At 41.2% G+C, this 21,466-nt stretch overlaps 1 protein-coding gene across 1 annotated transcript; it reads right to left on the reverse strand.

Annotated features, from left to right (window-relative positions):
- Window positions 1-1,434: 1,434 nt before the first annotated feature.
- Window positions 1,435-21,466, reverse strand: itfg2 (integrin alpha FG-GAP repeat containing 2). Its single transcript, XM_003221377.4, has 12 exons — window positions 21,221-21,466; window positions 17,912-18,007; window positions 14,488-14,529; window positions 12,953-13,127; window positions 11,736-11,875; window positions 10,595-10,743; window positions 8,711-8,805; window positions 6,810-6,863; window positions 6,399-6,490; window positions 5,215-5,332; window positions 2,701-2,874; window positions 1,435-2,088 (listed from the first exon to the last, which is right to left on the reverse strand). Exons 1-12 carry the CDS (start codon window positions 21,356-21,358, stop codon window positions 1,952-1,954), a joined length of 1,410 nt encoding a protein of 469 aa, XP_003221425.2. The 5' UTR covers window positions 21,359-21,466; the 3' UTR covers window positions 1,435-1,951.

Consider the following 21,466-nt stretch of genomic DNA (forward strand, 5'->3'; position numbering starts at 1 on the left):
GCGAACGAACCCAAAGGGTGCTCACCAATGTGTCATCTTCATCTTGGAAAGAAGTTACGAGTGGAGTGCCGCAGGGCTCCGTCCTGGGTCCGGTTCTGTTCAACATCTTTATTAACGACTTAGACAAAGGGTTAGAAGGCACGATCATCAAGTTTGCAGATGATACCAAACTGGGAGGGATAGCTAACACTCCAGAAGACAGGGGCAGAATTCAAAACGATCTTGACAGACTAGAGAGATGGGCCGAAACTAACAAAATGAAGTTCAACAGGGATAAATGCAAGATACTCCACTTCGGCAGAAAAAATTGAATGCAAAGATACAGAATGGGGGACGCCTGGCTCGACAGCAGTATATGTGAAAAAGACCTTGGAGTCCTCGTAGACAACAAGTTAAACATGAGCCTACAATGTGATGTGGCTGCTAAAAAAGCCAACGGGATTCTGGCCTGCATAAATAGGGGTATAGCATCTAGATCTAGGGAAGTCATGCTACCCCTCTACTCTGCCTTGGTCAGACCACACCAGGAATACTGTGTCCAATTCTGGGCACCGCAGTTGAAGGGAGATGTTGACAAGCTGGAAAGTGTCCAAAAGATGGCGACTAAAATGATCAAAGGTCTGGAGAACAAACCCTATGAGGAGCGGCTTAAAGAGCTGGGCATGTTTAGCCTGCAGAAGAGAAGGCTAAGAGGAGACATGATAGCCATGTACAAATACGTGAAGGGACGTCATAGGGAGGAGGGAGCAAGCTTGTTTTCTGCTGCCCTGCAGACTAGGATGCGGAACAATGGCTTCAAACTACAGGAAAGGAGATTCCACCTGAACATCAGGAAGAACTTCCTCACTGTGAGAACTGTTCGGCAGTGGAACTCTCTCCCCCAGTCTGTGGTGGAGGCTCCTTCTTTGGAGACTTTTAAGCAGAGGCTGGATGGCCATCTGTCGGGGGTGCTTTGAATGCGATTTCCTACTTCTTGGCAGGGGGTTGGACTAGACGACCCATGAGGTCTCTTCCAACTCTACTATTCTATAATTCTAATCCCTCCCCACCAGACTTCAGAATCCTCCATATTTTAGTTGCCTCTCTTGAAACAGCAGGGAGCAGAGCAGTGATGAAGTGAGTCACCACCATCTCTCCTGAAGTCTAAGAAAGAAAAATAGTCTGTTGGAGCTTGGCTAGATTTTGTTATGCTCTGCCCAATTGTGTATTAAATGTTCTGCAAAGCCTATTGTAATTTGGATGACTAAGACCCCAAGCTGTTGTCTGGAAGTACCTATTATCAGGCAGTAGGAACATTCCATGCACATAACTGCATCATATCTATGTATGTTTGCACATGTGAGGAAACAGGAAAGTGGGGGATGGTGTATCAGAGACCAAAAGGATTCACCAAATGGTTGTGCAAGACACATTAAAAAAAAATAGTGCATTAACTGGACTTTTCCGTAGCAACATTTATAAACAAATAACTTAAGAAAACACAATCTGTTTGTATAATTGTAAGAAAAAAACAATGGTATATAAAAAGGGATTTAGCCCAAACTATTCATTTGATAATGCTGATCCTGTCTACATTATGAATAACAACATTTATTGAAGTTTTCAGGGGGAGATAAAAATGTGATAAATAGATTACAATAAAATAAACAACTACAAAAAAATACAACAAAAACAAATGATCTTCTGCAATCACTTATCTGCTTTCATCTTTGTACTTCTCAACTTCAGCGTTGATATTTTGCGACAGAAGAGAAAATGACCAACACAAACAATTAGTATTATGAGAAAAAAGAGGGAAACAATGTTTTTGCCTTTGGTCAAAATTTTGCTATCATTTTAGGACTTTGCTTTTCCACTTCTTTACTGATGTCTGTAACATTGCTTTGGCTGTCAAGCACCGAGAAGACACGAGAAGCAGTGTTGTGGGTGGTCCTGCTTTTATATCATCTGCTCATAAGGTTTCTTGAATACCAGCCAAGCTGGATGTTGTAGCAGGGAGTGGATCGTGAGGAGGGCTTTTTAGCTGCTCCTCTGGAAAATATAAGGTCTTGTGAATCAGATCTTTGATAGCAGGAACATCACCATCAACTATGAAAAATAGAAGACGTACACATACATCACTGATGAGAAGTATCACTGCCTTACAAGACTTTAGAATCTGTATCCTATTTTATCTGCTATTCCCAATCAACATAAGAATGTGAAAAGTAATGGTTGTGTTTCTTATAAATAAAATCACAACTGCCCCTTTTGTTTAGGATTTTCCATTATAATATCTACTACTTGAAAAAAGGTAGCTGCTACACTGATAATCTGAAATATCCTCAACTTAAAATCAGCACTAACCAGTCAGAGCACAATCAAGAATACTGTGAAATATAGTATTATGTCAAATGATGTATATGATGTGTATTAGTTGAAATGTTTTGAAATTTGTAAACCTTTTTTTAAAAAGAAGAAATTAAAATTACGCACTTGACTACTTTTTCTTCAAGAAAAAGATACCTCATATTTCCAAAAAAAATTGTAAAGACTATAGATGGACATTGTTCAGTCTTGCCAGCCAGGGAATTTCTCATTGGACTGATAAAAGTTCTCAGTAGTATATTTTACAAGGCATGGATTTTACTTTTACTTTTCATTTATAATCAAAAACACAATTTTAAGGTTATATGAGGCTTGTAACGGCTTACAACATACCAACATTTAGCTGTAGCAGTAGATCTCCGTATTCTGAGTTGCACTCTAGTACTTTCAGCAGATTGGTGGATTCCATTCTCTCCAATTGAACATCCCAATAGATGTAGATCTTTTGGTTGAAACTGACATATACCAGACAAGGACTATTACGCTCTCCTTTACAGGCATAGAGGCCTAGAAAAATGAAGCAGCCAATGATAGACTAAGCAAATAAAAATGAATTCCATAAAAAGATTGGGGGAGAAACATTCAGCTGAAGGTAAATCCAAGTCATCTATTATTCCCCTCTCATATTGCAGTCTACTGGAAAATCCAGTGGAGGCACCAAGGAACAATGTTAGTCTTTTGAGAAGAGTCTATCCTGTGATAGCCCTTTCCATGTATTTTGGGTCGTCAGGATGAGAGAAACATCTCATTACTAGTTTAAGATATGAAAGTCAAGATTTTGCCTAAGAATAAGTTTGAACCCTGATGGTGCAGCGGGTTAAACCGCTGAGCTGCTGAACTTGCAGACAAAAAAGTCGGCGGTTTGAATCTGGGGAGCGGGGTGAGTTCCCACTGTTAGCCCCAGCTTCTGCCAACCTAGCAATTTGAAAACATGCAAATGTGAATAAATCAATAGGTACCACTCCGGTGGGAAGGTAACAGCACTCCATGCGGTCATGCCAGTCATGACCTTGGATGTGTTTACAGACAACGCTATTTGGCTTAGAAATGGAGATGAGCACCAACCCTCAGAGCCAGACACGACTAGATTTAATGTCAGGGGAAAATCTTTACCCTAAGTTTGATTAAAGGATGCTCTGCATGTAGGCCTTTCTGGAGAAAAAAACCAATCTGAATTAAAATGGGGTAATTCAACAGGAAGTGGTGGTTTCATCGGATTTCTGTGAGAAATGTAGTTCAGATGTTTTTATTCTGAGAGTAAAGTTTTGCAATTTTTCAGATGATATTTGTAATTTTAGTGTTAGGCTCTGTTGATATAAAATGTCAGTAGACACTGTTTAATCAGTGCAACTCTGAATTTAGTGCAATTTATTTATTTATTAGGTTGATACCCATACTTTCTTTCAAACATGCAACTCAAGTAACTGTAAACAAAAGAACATGAAACTAATTACAGTAAAACCCCGCTCGTTCGAGCCCCGCTCGTTCGAGCCTCCGTGCAATCCGAGCAGGTGAATGGGGAGGGCCGTAAAGGCCCTCCCCGTTCACCTGCTCGCTGGCGTGCGTGTTGCTAGGTAGATAGCAAGCTACCTAGCAACATGCACCGGGCGCTCGCCCTTTGGGAGGCGGCCCCTGCGTGTTGCTAGGTAGATAGTAAGCTACCTAGCAACATGCAGGAGGCACCTCCCAAGGGGCGAGCGCCCTGTGCGTGTTGCTAGGTAGCTTGTTATCTACCTAGCAACACGCAGGTCCGATTCCTTCGCCTCGCCAGGCACCAGTGTTGCCGCCCCGGCAGGACGAAGGAGCCAAGGCACGGGCGGGGTGGGTGGGTGGGTGAACGGGGAGGGCTTTTGCGGCCCTCCCCGTTCACCCACCCGCCGAACGAAGGGGCTTTCTTCCTTTGGCGAAGGCTTGGAGGCAGGGAAGCGAGAGTCACTTCCCTGGCTCCAGGCCTCTGCCAAAGGGAGGGAGAGCCCCTTCGTTGCGGGGGTGCTCCCAACCGCGGGGAGGCCTCTCCATGGGGACGAGGACTGAACCGGGAGGCGCTGCAAACAGCGGCTCCCGATCCAGCCTTCGTCCCCGTGGAGAGACCTCTCCATGGGGGCGAGGGCTGAACCGGGAGGCGCTGCAAACAGCGGCTCCCGATCCAGCCTTCGCCCCTATGGAGAGACCTCTCCATGGGGGCGAGGGCTGAACCGGGAGGCGCTGCAAACAGCGGCTCCCGATCCAGCCTTCCTCCCCATGGAGAGGCCTCTCCATGGGGACGAGGACTGAACCGGGAGGCGATTGCAGCGCCTCCCAGTCCAGCCTTCGTCCCGCCTGGTAATCCGAGTTATCCGGTTGACCGAGTTGCGGTCCGCCGGTTTAACTCCGAGTACCGGGGTTCTACTGTAACTATTAAATGAGAGTTAAATTAAATGCTCAGTTTAAAACAATTAAAAATAATGATAATATGCCCTAGGAGATATACAGCACTCAACTCAATAACAGGCCCCATCACCAGAAGTTAGTCAACCGCCCAAGCCTACAAAATGTCAATAAAAATGTCTTTGTCTCCAGGAAGACAACAAAGATGGGAGCAGCCTAGTTTCACTTGGTAAGTTCAAGCTGCAATAACTAAGAATCTTTCAGATAACATGGACCTACGTTGTGTGGGGTTTAATAAAACATAAATAGCATTTTGAATTTTGCCAAGAAGCAGACTATATTTGAGCTGGCAATTACTTTAGACAATTACATAGGACAATGAGTCAAATTTACTGTTTACTTTTTACTGATTTTAAATTCTTAAATATTTAATTCTTAAATATTTACATATTTAGATCTGATAAGAAATAAACAGCTCACCTGCACAGAAGGCGCTCACATTTTCATCAACCTGGAACCTAGCCACAGTCCTGTTGTGATCTATGATATAAGTTTGTCCATCCCAAGCACACGCAATAACCTCCTCATGACCGTTTGCCTGGAAGAGTTCAAATTTATAATTTTTTAAAAATGTGTCAGCCCTAGGGCCATATTTGTAGCTATAGTATTTTGTTTCCAGAAATCATTATCCAGGAATATACTATCTCTTAAAAATGTTAAACAGGTTGCAGTTTGATCACTGACTGGATAGAAATCTTTCTGGGTTGTCGTGAAAATACACAAAGCTTTTTGAGGGAAAACTGGAATAAATTTGAAGAATCAGAGTTAGAAGAGACCACAAGGGCCATCCAGACCAATCCCCTGCCATATAGAAACTCACAATCAGAGCACTCCTAACAGATGGTCATCCAGTCTCTCCTAAAGAATCTCCAGAGACAGAGACAACACCCAACTCCAAGGCAGCATATTGCACTGTCAAGCAGTTCACATTTCTCACTTTTTGGAAACTACCATCCTTCATAAACTTCTTTATTTTTTAGTGTTACTCATCATAGAATCACACTCAGTTTTCCCCTAAGTCTTCTGAAATCAGTCTTTTTAAAATCTAAAATGTGTGTCTGACTATGCTAGATCCCACTTTTCTGCTGCATAACAAACTCAAGACGAACCTAAGGAAACTGCCTCTTCCACCCCATTAACCAAGTCGTCACTTGGTTAGGATCAGATATAAAACAGTGGATTCTCTTGTTGTCTATTCCACCTTCTGCACCATGAAATATTTTACAAGGCAAGTGCAAATATTTTGAGGCAGAGAGTTCCACTATTGCACAGCTCTTACGGTCGGAAAGTTCTTCCTAATGTTCAGGTGGAATTTCCTTTCCTGTCATCTGAACCCATTGTTCCAAGTCTTAGTTTCCAGGGCAGGCAGCAGAAAACAAAGTGAAATGTAGAGTGTTTCAAAAAGATGGACCCGACTTGAAACCATTGTTATCAAATAACCCAGGCACCGCCAGGACCCCAAGCTAGTCAAAAATAAAGATGACTCACTAAAACAACTGGTTTCTGTGTTACTGCAGAGAGGGAAGAAAATGATTCTATATCATCCAAGGAGGGTACCAGGATACAAATACCTATTCCAAATGATGTAACTGAACAGAACTTACCGTAACATCTAGTTTTTCTAGAGCAAAAAGTTGGTGGTCAACCTGCACTGACCACAACAGCTTGTCTGCCCCTTCCATGAGTTTCAGTGTCCCTGCAGGAAAAAAGAGAACGTTAAATAGCAAGACAGTCACAGGCCCCCCATTTTCATGTCTGTAGGGAAGCAAGATGACCGTGAAACTGAAAAAAATTATTTATAAAAATCGTGAACACTGTATTTGTTACCTGAGGGAACACCTCACTAGATACGTTATTGTTAATCCCGCCAATGTGGTTCTATATTCATCTTCTGCCGGAAGTTAACCCAGATGATGATGACAGTGAGGTTTTTGTTTATTTATATCCCACTTTTTCTCTCTTAACCAAGAGTATTCTTCCCATTCCATTCTCTCTAAGGAATCAGTATGGCTTACCATCCAAAGTGCAGAGTGCAAATAAACCGGCGCCACTGTTCTCTTTGGAATATCCTACATAGACAGAATACAAGAAGACCGGAGTTGAAAAGAAGCAGGATCAAAACTGAAATTCTATACAACATTCAGTTATGATGTCTGAAGTATCTTGTATCCTTAAAGTTACCAAATCCCATATATTATTTGTCAGAAAACTCCAATTGGGCAATTCTTCAATCTTGAGAAAGGCCTCTCTTTCCACATTTCAATTAATTTTCATTTTTCCATGGAATTTTATTTTGAAATCAAATACAACTCAATATTCCAAGGCTTTATGTGTGTGTGTGGTTTTTTTTGTGAATTTTATTCAATACATGCACATGAATAAATTTCTGGGACTCCCAATAATCAGGTTAGGTAACTAAGTTTTTTTTAAAAAATAAAGAAAATCTTTCCCTCAATTACATGGACAAAAGGATCAACATATACATTAAAACCAGTCCAATTCTGTGGGATAAGCATACACAATCCCCAAACTTCTGATAGCTAAAGTTCCTCCAACATGAACAATTGAAGATGCTTTTTGCTATCATGTCACCCCCAAATGTTAGTTTGGAGAGAGGCACGGGTTGTGTGGAGAAACCAGAGAATATTTGATTCCCAAAATATGTGTTTAGGCTTTTCAGAAATTGGAAGGATGTTCAGAACCAGTTGCATACAATTCATGGAGACTGCAAACCATTCTGATTAATTCCACTCATACTGTTTTCATGTAGCACTTTCTTTGGGTTCTATCAGACTGTGACTAAAGAGTGGTCAACACATACAGCTTTTGGCAAGTCTTGCCTGGGCATTCCCTACCTGGGGAGGGGCTCCCAAGCAGGAAGGAAATTCTTGTGAAAGTGAGAAACCCCTTTGGAGCCATGTTTTCCAAAGCTTTCCCATATCCAAGCAAGGGGAGAAGAGAGCTTTAAAATATTTTATTTTAAAATTAAAGAGAGAAGGGGATGATCTTGAGAGATAACAAGTGGGGAGCATGCATACAGGTTGGAAAAGAATTGTATTGGGTTGTGCATTTTCCAGGCTATATGGCCATGTTCCAAAAGCATTCTCTCCTGACGTTTTGCCCACATCTATGGCAGGCATCCTCAGAGGTTGTGAGGTATATTGGAAAACTAAGCAAGGGAGGTTTATCTGTGGATGGTCCAGGGTGGGGGAAAGAACTCTTGTCTGTTGGAGGCAGTGTGAATGTTGTAATTAATCATGTAATTAATCATGAATTCATTGTTGTGTTGGAGGAGGAACTGATCTCACAGGGCGTAAATGTAAGAAATAAGCCAGTTAATCATCACACTGCAAAAAGTAAGCTGTACACCTTGAAAAAGATGTAATAAGAGGGAACCAAGTGATTGGGGGCTGAAACCACTCTTTCTGGGAGGAAGCATATGATAAAATGTTTCTGGGACTTATATTCCAATAGAACAAAAAGGTTTTCTATCTCTCCCATAAATATTGGTCATTCTCTGAAGTATAACATGGGAGGGTGGCTACAGACCAAATCAGACTGAACACAAAAGAAATGGGACTGCAATTGTGTACTAGTTAGAAGGCAAACAGAACAAAGTGAAATTAGATTTAGATCTTTTCCAGACAGGCCCTATATCCCAGGATCTGATCCCAGATTTTCTGCTTTAAACTGGATATGAGTCCACACTGCCAGATAATCTGAGATAAACAGAAAACCTGGGATCAGAAACTGGGATATAGGGCCTGTCTGGAAGGGCCCTTGGATGAAAGCAAGTTTGGAAACAGCAATCAAACTGCATAATAAGTTCCTAGGCAATCTGTTTGACTCTCCCCAAAGTATTTTTCTTCTTTTTTATTTCCTCCCATTTGCCAAGTTCATAATTCCCAGCACTTACCTCTGCCAATACTGCCAACGAGGTGGGTGGAAACATTCTTGTTGTGAATTCGACCTGATGTCTGGTGTAGGATGACATCGCGGACTGGAGATTCCCTAGAAAAAAGCACAGTCTGAAGAGGTGGAAGGTATCTAGTCACAACAAGAGCAATGTCTTTGAGTTTCAAATTCTCATGAGGGTGGCAACAGGCTTTTGGAAAATAATTTAGTGCAATAATGGACCTAAGAATATGTGAAATGATTACAGAAATGATTACATAGCCTCAGACTATGGTTTGGATGACATGGCTTTAATGTTGAATGTATTGTTTTTAACTGTTATTAATGTATTCATTTTAATTTGAGTTATTTTAAGCTTTCTGTATGTGGTGAGGCATTGAATAGTTGCCATGTGTAAGCTACCCTGAGTCCCCTTTGGGGTGAGAAGGGCAGGGTATAAATGGGGCAAATAAATACTGTAAACAATAAATAAACTGAAGTGACAATGTGGGTCGGCAGCATAACTGTAAAATGAGGGAGAGTGGAAAAGCATTAAAAGAGGATTAGGAGCTGATGGGAGTAAAGTTCCATTCTATTCAATCAGGCCAGAGCATGGATCCTTTCTTCTACCCATCACCTAAGGATTCTCTCCTGCCTCCTTCCCCTTCATAGGGTAACACTTGGAGGAAGAGGCCTTGTTGTATGGAGACACAGGCTTACAGAATGGAGATTCTACTTCTTTGATCTTAGGGTTTGTTGCCATTGGCCCCATAATCCATTTTCAACCAGACTATGCTTTTAGACGTCCGGACTATGTCCAGGGACTCCTAGTTAGTAATGCATGGTAAAACTGCTCAACATGGTTTGATCCCATATTAGGAGAAGTCGGGGAATGCTCTGGAGCAGCCCCACAGTCCAGGATCAATAATAATAATCACAATAATAATAACTTTATTTATATCCTGCCACCATCTTACAAAAGGGACTTGGGCAGCTTACAAAAGCACATAATAGTGCTGCAAGAACAAACAGAATATAGTAAAATATACATTTATAAAACAATAATTAATATAAAACAAATTTACATAAAAATCATACAAAAACCCTAATCAATAAAATACTCAGTAAAATGCAGCAATAGCTGCAGATTGAAATGGCCAGTATCAGTTATAATGTGGACAGCTGGACATGGCCAGATGCCGCCATTACATTTTCCCCAAGCTCCATGGCACAGGCCTACTTTGTCCATGTCACTGTGGCAGCCAGCCAAGACCTCTGAAAAGCTCCTGGCCATTGACGGGCACTTTGGTGATGTTAGCAAAGGCATGCTGTCCCAATTGCCATAGTGGCAGGAGTAACACTTCAGGAAAGGGTGACCATCCAGTGGGACTGAACCAGACTAGCTCAACTAGACGGTTTGGACTCTGCTGTGGATTGCAGGTGGCGAATGTAAACACCTCCACAGAATCCAGGGTCAGTCTGAAGCAATGTTCTGGCTTGGCCTGATCTCAGTGACTGTGATGATGAGCCATAACATATGCATCCTATGCATGGGGGTGCAATTTATGGGTTTCCAGATGTTGAATAGTAACTCCCATAATTTTATAGCTACTAATTATACTGGCTAAGGATTATGGGAGTTATGAAACAAAAGCTGGAGGCCCATAAGCTCATATTCAGCCATCAATGCTTTGAAGATGCTTGATTAATCATAAACATGTTGAACAATTACTCTTGAATGGTTTTTTTTTTTGGAATATCTGGAATTACATGCTTCACCATGTTCAGTCTCCATCAAAAACATTAATAGAAGATTGGAAAAAACAAGCCATCTTACCCAATAAATATTAATGATGGCCATTATTAGAGTATACCAATTTGTCCTACTCGGTCCTGGAAATTTCACCTGCTAGTTGAAGAACTGTCTGTCTTTTCTATTGGAGGCTGCTTCTGTCCTTTCCAAGTACAGAGGAGTATTGCATAACCACATCCAGGCTGCGACACCATCATCTCAGGAGCACAATCAGAGCCTGGATTTACAGAGAGACTATCCACCTGAGAGAGTTGGGTTTTACCCATAAAAAAAGGTAAATGAAACCAATCAGTCAATTAAATGAATTGCTATTCTCAACTAACCCCTGCATCTGTGTGTCCCCTGGATTCATCTCTTACTGTGGAGCCCCCAGTGGTGCAATGGGTGAAACCCTTGTGCTGGTAGGGCTACTGACCAAAAGGTCAACAGTTCGAATATGGAGAACGGGTGAGCTCCCATCTGTCAGCTCTAGCTCCCCATGCAGGGACATGAGAGAAGCCTCCCACAGGATGGTAAAACATCAAACATCCGGGTGTCCCCTGGGTAACGTCCTTGGAGACATCCAATTCTCTCACACCTGAAGCAACTTGCAGTTTCTCAGGTAGCTCCTAACACAAAAAAAACTCCTACTGTTGCATCATTCGCATATCTCCATCCATTGCATTTTTGATCTACCATATAATCAGTTTTTCCACCAACCCAGCCTCTGGCTCTTTTCTGTGATCGAACATGTCACTGGCTCCTTTATTCATCTTCTAATCCAACTACTTCTCTTCTGCCCTTCACCTCCCAAGTCCAGGAGTGTTTTAATTGTCTTGACTTTCTCTTATTCACATTCAAATCCCTCCTATATAGTTTCTGGACTCTGCACTCCACAGGTAGTGTTGCAGTGAGAAGAATAATTCAGGGGAGAGTGAATTATCTCATTTATATACAATTGTTGCTGAAAATTAAGGAATGTAATGGGAGGTGTACTGATAACTGGCATAATTAGTTCCTGTTATTATTTTATCAAACAAATTGCCTTGTGGTAGGGAGATAAGTACAGTACATGAATAAGGCTTAGCTGGCATATACTGCACAGAAAATCAGCATGATTCACTTAAAATCTGCCAAAATTTGACATATGGGGGCAGAAACTATATACATCACTATCTCCTTCTCTCATCCCACCTAAACTCCTTGTTCCTGAGGTGTGTTCTCTTACACCAGTGTGTATAAAACCATTTCCTACCTGTCCCTCCAGTAGCCACTTTTTGAGTAGCACCAGCTGTCCACATATATGCTCTGAACTCTCAGATGATTCCTCCCAGCGAAAGGCCCGCACCACACGGTCTGTATAACCTACCACCAATTCACTCTTTCCATCTCCATCTATAGAAAAAACAAAACTTTTGTCTTCAGAGAAAGAGACGGCACACCGTGGAAAACAAAAACTTGCTCTCTCAGAATGATTATGATACACCTCTGTGGTTGGCCTATTTTAACCAACAGATCTACATAGTGATACGGTTGTTTATATTCAAGCTGGGCTGGTTCTGGTGTGATAATATAACACAGAATTTTTAAAAATTACAATATTAAAAAGGTTATTTTGTAGCGATAACCCACTTGTGTACGTGAGCCAGAGACCACAAAGAAGAGCTGTAATCCCATTTGATAAGACAATTGAAAGGGAATCAAAAGGAGATGATTCCTAATATACAAAAGCTGTACAATAAGTCATACTTTAGGTTTGGTTTTTTAAATGCATACAACTACTACTGAAATTAAGGAACTAAAATGGTAAGAAATGCCAATGAAAGCATCGTCACTGTACAATAAGCAGTTCACAATCTATTCTTAAGAACCACATGATACATTTTTTCCTACTGAGTTGGAAAATGGTCCAGCATATATAGAGTTCAGATACTGAGCAAAATAGCACTTGTTTGTGATCATATTTTTTTCTGCCTTAGGGTCCCCATAAATCAAAAATGACTTGAAGATGCATGACAGCAATCAACAACATTGCAAATGTATGTGTTACACCTTTCATAGTAGATAAAAAGGGACACACATACAGGGTGATCACAGCAGCATTATTTGTTAATATTTGAAATATGACTTTTAATCAAAGCATCGGGAGAGATTTCCTCTGATTATGAGACATCAAATGCAAGTCCTACAGCATATGTATTTTAAAACATGAATATTTATATGGCAATTAAACAAATAGAATACAGGTGATTAATCAATTAAAAACTAAACATGTTAGATATAATTTCAATTTGCATAATTGCTTAGGATGGCCAAAAGTTTGAACTTTCATTTCTTGTCCTATTCTAGCTTCAGAACACTCAAGATCTGAGGAGGAAAGGGGACTGCATTCATCTTCTTTCTTTTGCCCACACTGACACCGAATTTTCTATTCTGTGAAGCTTCTTCCACTTCATGGGTGCTTCTACTCACCAATGTCACTGATCAGCATAACCTTGGTGTTAGCGGGAATGTGCTGTTTGAATCCCAGTTTTTGGTCATCGGCTGCTGGGAGCTCATGGTAACCCAAGGCATCCAGGTGCTTTGAGTGAGGAGTCAGGTCAAAGAGATGAAACCAGCCTTCAGCACTCACTGCGACAACTAAGTTCTGGTAGAAAAGATTCCTGATCAATACGACAGGCACGGTAGTTATAACATGGAGGGTATGTGACCTAACCTGGAAATTGGCAGGGCATATGCAATGTAAAAACCCTGAGCAACTCTCTAAACCCCCAACTCAGGGGAATATGAAGCTGAGTTATAACTCTCCTTCTGAGGAGTCTTGAACTACTATCCATTTGGTAGCATATTGCATGTTTTGTAGAATTTATCAGTTAAAAGGATGTTTGTTGCAACTTGCATTTTAAGTAGTTTCATTTTCAAACTGGAAACTTAATATCCAAGGTGCGTAAATATGACCTTCAAGTGGGAAAATAAGGGCCATTTCTTTAGTATCTCCACGATAGTAAAAGTTAAACCTTTACCAGTCTTTAGTATCCCTAGTCCGCAGTCCAAATCCAGCCCACCATTTCAATTTATGTGACCCTCTAGATGTTGGACTAAAACTCCTGTATTCCTCATCATTAGACATCATGACTAGAGCAAAAAATTCAACAGCCCTTTGTAAACAACCATAAGGCTGATGTGGCCTCAAAGAAAATGGGTTTGACATCCCTGCTTTAAGATACCTTGGACAGTACTTTCCAGAGGTTTCATTTGCTTTGCTTTCCATGTATTAGGCTGTATTAGAAGGCTAGATGGCCAGAGACTAGATGGCCATCTGTCGGGGTGCTTTGATTGTGTGTTCCTACATGGGAAGGGGCTGGACTGAATGGCCCTTGTGGTCTTCTAACTCTTTGCTATATTGCTATATGGCAACAATTTAATTCATGCATTATATTTGTATGCTGACCCTTTCCCAGAATGGTACCTATGACAATGTCAATTAAAAATATGAAAAAAAAACCCCACAAAAATTAAAACAATGGGAACATATAATATAATATAAAACATTATAAAACAAACAAAAGTATGTCCTCCCTCCCAAGGCCTTGAAAATTCTGGAAATAGATGATACAAGGAAGTGAAGATGAATTATTAATCCAAAAATTACTGACAGGCTTCAAAAAAACCCCATGATTTTTGCAAGATTACAGGGGATGAGTTACTACATATGTCTACATGTCAATTTTCTTCATGTGCAGAAAAATAACAAAAGACCAGATTTCATAAAAAGATGAAACAACCAGTCTATCAATATATGTAAGAATCAGTGACTCAGCAAATATAGCGCAGAAACAGCATATATTAGAACAATTCATAATGCATACAATACATGCCATACCATGGCAGTGAACATCATTTCACGAGATGTAAAACTGAATAGTTGAAGATTATATTAGCCAATAGTAGCATAGACAGATACGTAACATAAATGCAAGTTGACGAATTCTTCTTTAAACATTTACCTTTCCTTTATTGCACACATCTCCAACACCAACACATGTAAGCTGGAGGAAAAAAAGAATTTATTTGATTAAGTCCAATTCTTTTAGTCTAAATATGGAAGTACAACAGCACTAATGCAAACAGATAAATAAAATATAGCAACGGATTTTATTTGAAATAAATTCGTTGTCTTCAGAACCATAAACCACAAAAGCCAGATGAACAGCTAATGAGTAAACCAAATATTAATTGGCATTCAAATATTCTGCCTCCTGGTACCACATCACAGTGCAGAAGCAAAAAAAAAGTGGCCACGAGGGTTAAGGCCTTGACTACAAGTGTAATACCAGGAGTGTTTCCCCGAAAATAAGACACTGTCTTATATTTATTTTTCCTCAAGAAGACACACTATGGCTTATTTTCAGGTAATGTCTTATTTTTTTTATTAAGTATGGTACAACAATCTGCATTTATGGGATAATCTCTCTGAGCTCATTAGCAGACTGCTTGCTGAAGCTTTACCCCTACCCCCTGGTGTTTGTGTGGGGTGAGAGAGACCCATAGACTGTTGCTGGTCAGTGCTGGGAAGCAGCAGCTTTACTGGAATTTGTGTGTGTGTGGGGGGGGGGGGGGTGAGAGAGACCTATAGACTGTTGCTGGTTGGTGCTGGGAGAGAGAGAACGACAGTGCCGAGTAAAACAGCAGCCACAGCTCTACCTTTCCCCCCTGAGGACATACAATTCCTTAAAGCAGAGTGTCCTGCTCCTCACTTCACTGAAAAGACTTTCACATTCTATGTCTTCCTCTATGCCTCAGCTTGCAGCACGCACTGAACGACTAAGACCTGACAGGGGGTGCAGACCCTGTACGCTGCATAGCCACGCCTATCACTATGTCTTATTTTCGGGGTATGGCTTATATTGAGCAAACGCTTAGAAATCCTGCTATGGCTTATTTTATGGGTACGTCTTATTTTTGGGGAAATAGGGTATGTTCAAATTCTGCAATCCTCAAAGTGCCTATAACCACATTATAAGAAGGCCAAGCTGTGTTATCCCATTATCAGAAGATAAACAAAAAGCCCTACAGTAAATATTATGAGACAAGAAATTACCCATAATTTGTATTGTGAGCAAACGTGAGAATTCTCGTTTATTTGTACAAATATGGAGCTTCAACCCTTTATCCCACCACTGTATACAACAAATGTGTTGCTATGCAGCTCAGGAAAATGACACCACTGTGGTCAAATGTGAGGGTCGTTATACTTCACTCATCAAATGGGAAGTCCTCCATAGTGTTCACTACAAGTACTCAAAGTGATGGCTTTCCTTGTTCCACACCTTTGCTTCTTCCTGCCTCTCTTGTGTGACACCGCCTGCAGGATCAGTCTAAATGCACTCAAGGTTCCTATGAGAATTTCTACTACTTTTATCCCCAACAGGACATCACCTTTCCAACTTCAAAGCTGCCACCACAAATACTTTGTCTGAAACGCAGCTCTCAGAAAGATAGCAATTCCAGAGGCCAGATGTATATAAAAATAAAACTAGATTTACAGAAATTAAACATAGAACAATAGGTTATTTATATGTAACATTTGAAACACATTTTCTCATCTCTAGTTAAATCAGACCCTCATCTATCTAATCTAATCTAAATCCATAATAAAAGTGAAAACCCGTATGTGTGTATGCGGCACGGGTGTCCACTCACACAGACAGCCTCCGGCCTCCACAAACAGGCTATAGTTCCCAGTGCCGACAAGCAAGCAAGTCACTCCTTTGCACTGACATTGCTGTTACAGCGAGTGCCATGAACATGCAGCCCAACCCCTGCCAATGTCCTCCCCAAACACTACGGCCCACCACCCAACGAATGCTTCCATTTGGGGACCATTTCATCCTACATTTTGCATTTTCCTCCACCACAGGCAGGCACCCCATGGTTCTCCATTGCTGTGGAATTTGCATGACCTCGCCTACTGCCCTTTCAAATCTCTCTGCATAACAAACAGACCAGAACTGAGCTGCAACCAAACTTACTGGAGGAGTTTGGGGGATTGATGCCACATGGTGGAAGTTGTAGTTCACCCCGCATCAAGTCAGAGCACTGTGACTCCTACTGGGGAAGTTAGAGGAGTTGTAGTTCACCTACACACAGAATGCTATGAACCCAAACAATGATGGGTCTGGACCAAACTTGCCATGCATACCTGATATGCATAGATTTGAATAGTGGTGGGTTTTAAGGGGAATTGGCCTGGACATTTGGGAGTAGTAGGTACTGGGATTTATAGTTCACCTGCAATGAATGAGCATTCCAAACCTCTCCGATGATGGACCAGGACCAAACTTGGCACACAGAGCTCCCATAACCAACAGAATATATTGGACAGGTTTGGGGGAAAGGGAGTTATAGTTCGCCTACATCCAGAGAAACAGTGACTCCCACCGGCAATGGATCGGAACCACATGACCAACTGAACATACTGCAGGTGTTTGTGGGAATGAGCCTTGATTTTGGGAGTTGTAGTTCACCTGCATCCAAAGACCACTAAACCCAGCCAATGACGGATCTGGACCAAACTTCGCACATAGACTGAACATTCCCTGCTGTGGATACTGACAGATGTTTTGCGGCAATTGCCCCAGGACTCTGGGAGTTGTAATCGTTCACCCCCATCCACAGAGCACTACAGCCAGGCGATGACCATCCAACGACAGATCTGGACCACACTTGGTACACAGGCCCAAAATGGCCAACCTTTCATACTGCCAGGGTTTGGGGAGGATTGACCCACGATTCTGGGAATTGTAGTTCACCCACTCCAAACAGAATACATAACATTGAAAGACAAATAATACCATTCTCAAATTACCCGGGCACCGCCGGGTCCCCAAGCTAGTAAATCATATAACTCAAAATGCTTTCTCTCACTCCAACCCTAGCTTATTCCTAAGTCCTTTCAAAACATATTTTCATCTGTGCTCTTCTCCAAGCCCCAAGTTTAACTGCCTCTCAGCAATTGTCCCATACAAATCCCCCCAATCATTCCATCAGCATCCATTTAAAGACTCCATTCTCTCCCCTCTCACAACAATTACTTACTTCATATGTACACAATAATTCAAACATGTTAATGCAAACTCATGACATCACATGCCCACTCCCAGAAATGGAGGAGGACAAGGGTAGACAGCATTAAAATGTATGGCGTAGACAAGGATCAAAAACTACAACCTCCATTCCATAAACCAGAAATTTTAAACTCTAGTGGTGCTGTAATAATCTGGTATTATAATTGAGGTATGTGCGCTAAAACAGACAATAAGAACTATTAATTTTCCCAGAATTAGGAACACAACTACTAGGGTAGCTGTAATTTGTACACAAGTGCTAAATACTGTAAAATCAAGATGATAAACTTCAGTTTCTACTGACCATTCCTTGACATGAGCGCACATTCCAAGGCTTGCTTTCATCGTTCTTGTATATAAATAGTTTTCCACTGGTGTCTCCCACCACTAGCTCATTTAGCTGGAGGAGAAAAGGAAATTACATTGCTAGCAAAGTTATATTTCAGTTACGACACACAAAAACATCACAAAGTGAAAACTCATTGGCAACTATAGAGTACAACGAAAGAACATATAGAAAGCAACAACTTTTGACTTGTTGTGACTTGGTTTCTGGGGTGAACCATACTTTAAATGATTGGCTTATTGACTGAAGCTGGCTAAACAAGGGTTTCAAAGCCACATTTCTGAGGAATGAACTAGAACTACTATAATCTTGATTATTACCAGTAACCACTAGTTTGGAATGCTAGGTGTTAATGACTATATTTCACATGACAACTTTAAATTAGCCAATATTAGGTTACGATATGGATTGGTTGACTGGTGTGATGAATTGCTGATAGTAAAGCATTTGCTGATAGTATTTGCAGAAAATTATTTGGAATTTCTAGTATTTGTATATGTGCAAAAGCAGAACAACTCATTTTAGTTCGCAAAAGCACGTACTGGTCAAGGATTTTTTTAAAAAACCATGGTCATTTGACCCTGCCTCCAGTTAGACCCTTGCCCATGCAGTTTTTATAGAATAAAATGCATTAGACAAGTACTACAAAAATAGCAATGAAATACCTAAGAGAAAGCCATTCTAAACTTCTCAGTAATAATTTCTCCCATAACACAGGTCTTATTTCACGTGAAATGAAATCATTTTAATGTTTTGTCGAAGGCTTTCATGGTCGGAATCGTTGGGTTTCTATGAGTTTTCCGGGCTGTATGGCCATATTGGGAGTGCTTTGCTTGTGTGTTTCTTACATGGCAGAATGGGATTGGACTGGATGGCTTTGGCGTCTCTTCCAACTCTAGAATTATTTGAATTGGAAAAATCTCTCCTAGAAAGACACCATCTCAAGACTTATTTAAACATGGAACAATGTATACAAACAACGGGAGAAGAGAATGGGATTGGACTGAATGGCACTTGTGATCTCTTCTAATTATCATTCTATGAATTGGGGCAAATCTTCTAGCAAGCCACTATCTGAGACCTATTTAAAGAGACTAGGGCTGGGAGCAATGGAGTCAAATTGCAGGGAGACAGAGTGCACTTCAACATTAGGAAGAACCTCCTGAAGAACTGTTTGGCAGAGAAAGTCCAGTGGTGTCACCTTATCTGGAGGCTTTTAAGCAGAGGCTGGACGGCCATCTGTCGGGAGCACTTTGCTTGTGCGTTCCTTGCAGGACAGAATGGAATTGAACTGAATAGCCTTAGGGCAATGATGGGCAACCTTTTGTGCTTGGTGTGTCAAAATTCATCAAAAAACCTAGCATGACTTGGGTGGTGTGTCACTTCGAGAAAAAAACCATAATTTCGCAATATATATAGTTTAAATAACAAAAATATATAATTTTAATATATAACTGTATTCAATAAATTAAAAACTATTTACTATCATTATTTCCATGTACAACAATCTATGGTACCTCTTGTAGTTTCCATGCTGATTTGTTATACAACAAATTTGACAGAAAAAATAGTTCAATATGCAGTAATGCTACGTAGTAATTACTGTATTTATGAATTTAGCACCAAAAAATCACAATATATTGAAAACATTGACTACAAAAATGCATTGGATAATCCAGAACGTTGGATAAGTGAGACTCTACTGTATTTTTTCTGTCAAATTTGTTGTATAACATGATGTTTTGGTGCTTAATTTGTAAAATCATAACCTAATTTGATGTTTAATAGGCTTCTACTTAATCTCTCCTTATTATCCAACATATTCGCTTATCCAACATTCTGCCGGCCCGTTTATGTTGGATAAGTGAGACTCTATTGTATGTCTAAAAATCTATATTTTCCAGTTCCTCATCACTTGCACAGCAGAACTGGGTTGGACTGGATGGCCCTTGGGAGCCTGTTCATACTCTAGGATCCTTTGAATTGGGCAAATCTCTCCTAGAAAGCTACCATCTGAGACATATGTAAAGAGATTAGGACATGGAACATTGTATACAAACTGCAAGAAAAGCGATTCCGTGTCAACATTTGAAAGAACTTCCTGAACTATTTGGCTGTAGGACAGGGGTCCCCAAACTAAGGCCCGGGGGCCGGATGCGGCCCTCCAAGGTCATTTACCTGGCCCCCGCCCTCAGTTTTATAATATAATATTTTTATATCAGTTTTAATAATATAATATAATGTATATACATATAATATTGATAATAATCTTATGTTATACAATATAATACTAATAGTAATACCATATAATAATATTAATTATATGTTATAAATTACATATTATATAATAGTATAGTGGTATAGTTCAATATAGTAATATATAATGCTAATATTGTGTTATGCTAATAATATAATATATTGTATGTACATACAGCTGCTCTAAGTCCCCTTCGGGTGAGAAGGGTGGGATATAAATGTAGTAAATAAATGCAGTAAATAAATAATTAATTTTAGGCTCGGCCAAAGTCTGAAATGACTTGAAGGCACACAACAATAACAATCCTAATTAACTTGACTATCTCATTGGCCAGTAGCAGGCCCACACTTTCCATTGAAATCCTAATAGGTTTATGTTGGTTGAAATTGTTTTCATTTTTAAATATTGTATTCTTTCGTTGTTGTTGTTGCTGCACTACAAATAAGACATGTGCAGTATGCATAGGAATTTGTTTGTTTGTTTGTTTTTTTCAAATGATAATTCGGCCCCTCAACAGTCTGAAGGATTGTGGACCGGCCCTCTGCTTAAAAAGTTTGGGGGCCCCTGCTGTAGGATATCCTGCTTGAAAGGGTGGAGTTTCTTTCTCTGATGGGTTTTAAGCCGAGACTGGATGGCTATCTGTCGGGAGTGCTTTGCTTGTGTGTTCCTTGCATGGCAGAGCAGCTTTAGGCGTGTGTGACCTGCCCCTGCTGTGCCTCTTCCCTCCCTTCCTACTCGCAGATCCGCAGACAATGAGGGAAGGGCCTGAGGCTGGAGCTTCTGCGGTTGCTACACCTGAGGAGGCCAGCTGGCCGCCATGTTGGAAATGGAAATCATTGAGCCTCCCAAACGCCACTCAACTCTGCAGCCTCCCTCCCTTCCTGTTGGCTTTCCTCCTCAACGGGACGCCGTCTTTCCCCTCAGGGCAGCCCTCCCGCCCTTCCAACAGGAATGGCCGCCCGTGTTTCCCACAAAGCAATGAGGGAGGGAAGGGAAGGAAGGAGGCCTACCGCGTCGTTGTCGGCGTCTCCGAGGCAGATGGCGTGCGGGAAGAGGCTCCCGCCGAAGTCCAGCGCCACCCGCTGCACGTAGCTGACGGAGCGCATGTTGCTGCTGCCGCCTCCCGCGCCGCCGCCGCCGCCCACCATCGGGGGCCTCCTTCCCTCAGCCCACGGCTACCCCGCAGAGTGGAGCGAGGCAGGCCAGGCCCCTTTCTTGACGCCCATTCGCGCGTGTTTTCTCGGCGCTGACAGCTG

Source organism: Anolis carolinensis, chromosome 5 (genome assembly GCF_035594765.1).
Source record: "Anolis carolinensis isolate JA03-04 chromosome 5, rAnoCar3.1.pri, whole genome shotgun sequence".
Classification (NCBI taxonomy): domain Eukaryota; kingdom Metazoa; phylum Chordata; class Lepidosauria; order Squamata; family Dactyloidae; genus Anolis; species Anolis carolinensis.

Bases quoted from the DNA above. Each gene is read 5' to 3' on its own strand.
- itfg2 (XM_003221377.4), bottom strand. From the start codon at position 21,358: ATGGTGGGCGGCGGCGGCGGCGCGGGAGGCGGCAGCAGCAACATGCGC. The intron at 18,008-21,220 runs GTAGGCCTCCTT...TTTCTCCTCCAG, and splicing joins GAGACGCCGACAACGACGCG to CTAAATGAGCTAGTGGTGGG. The intron at 10,744-11,735 runs GTAGGAAATGGT...CAACTCTCTCAG, and splicing joins AGTGGCTACTGGAGGGACAG to GTGGATAGTCTCTCTGTAAA.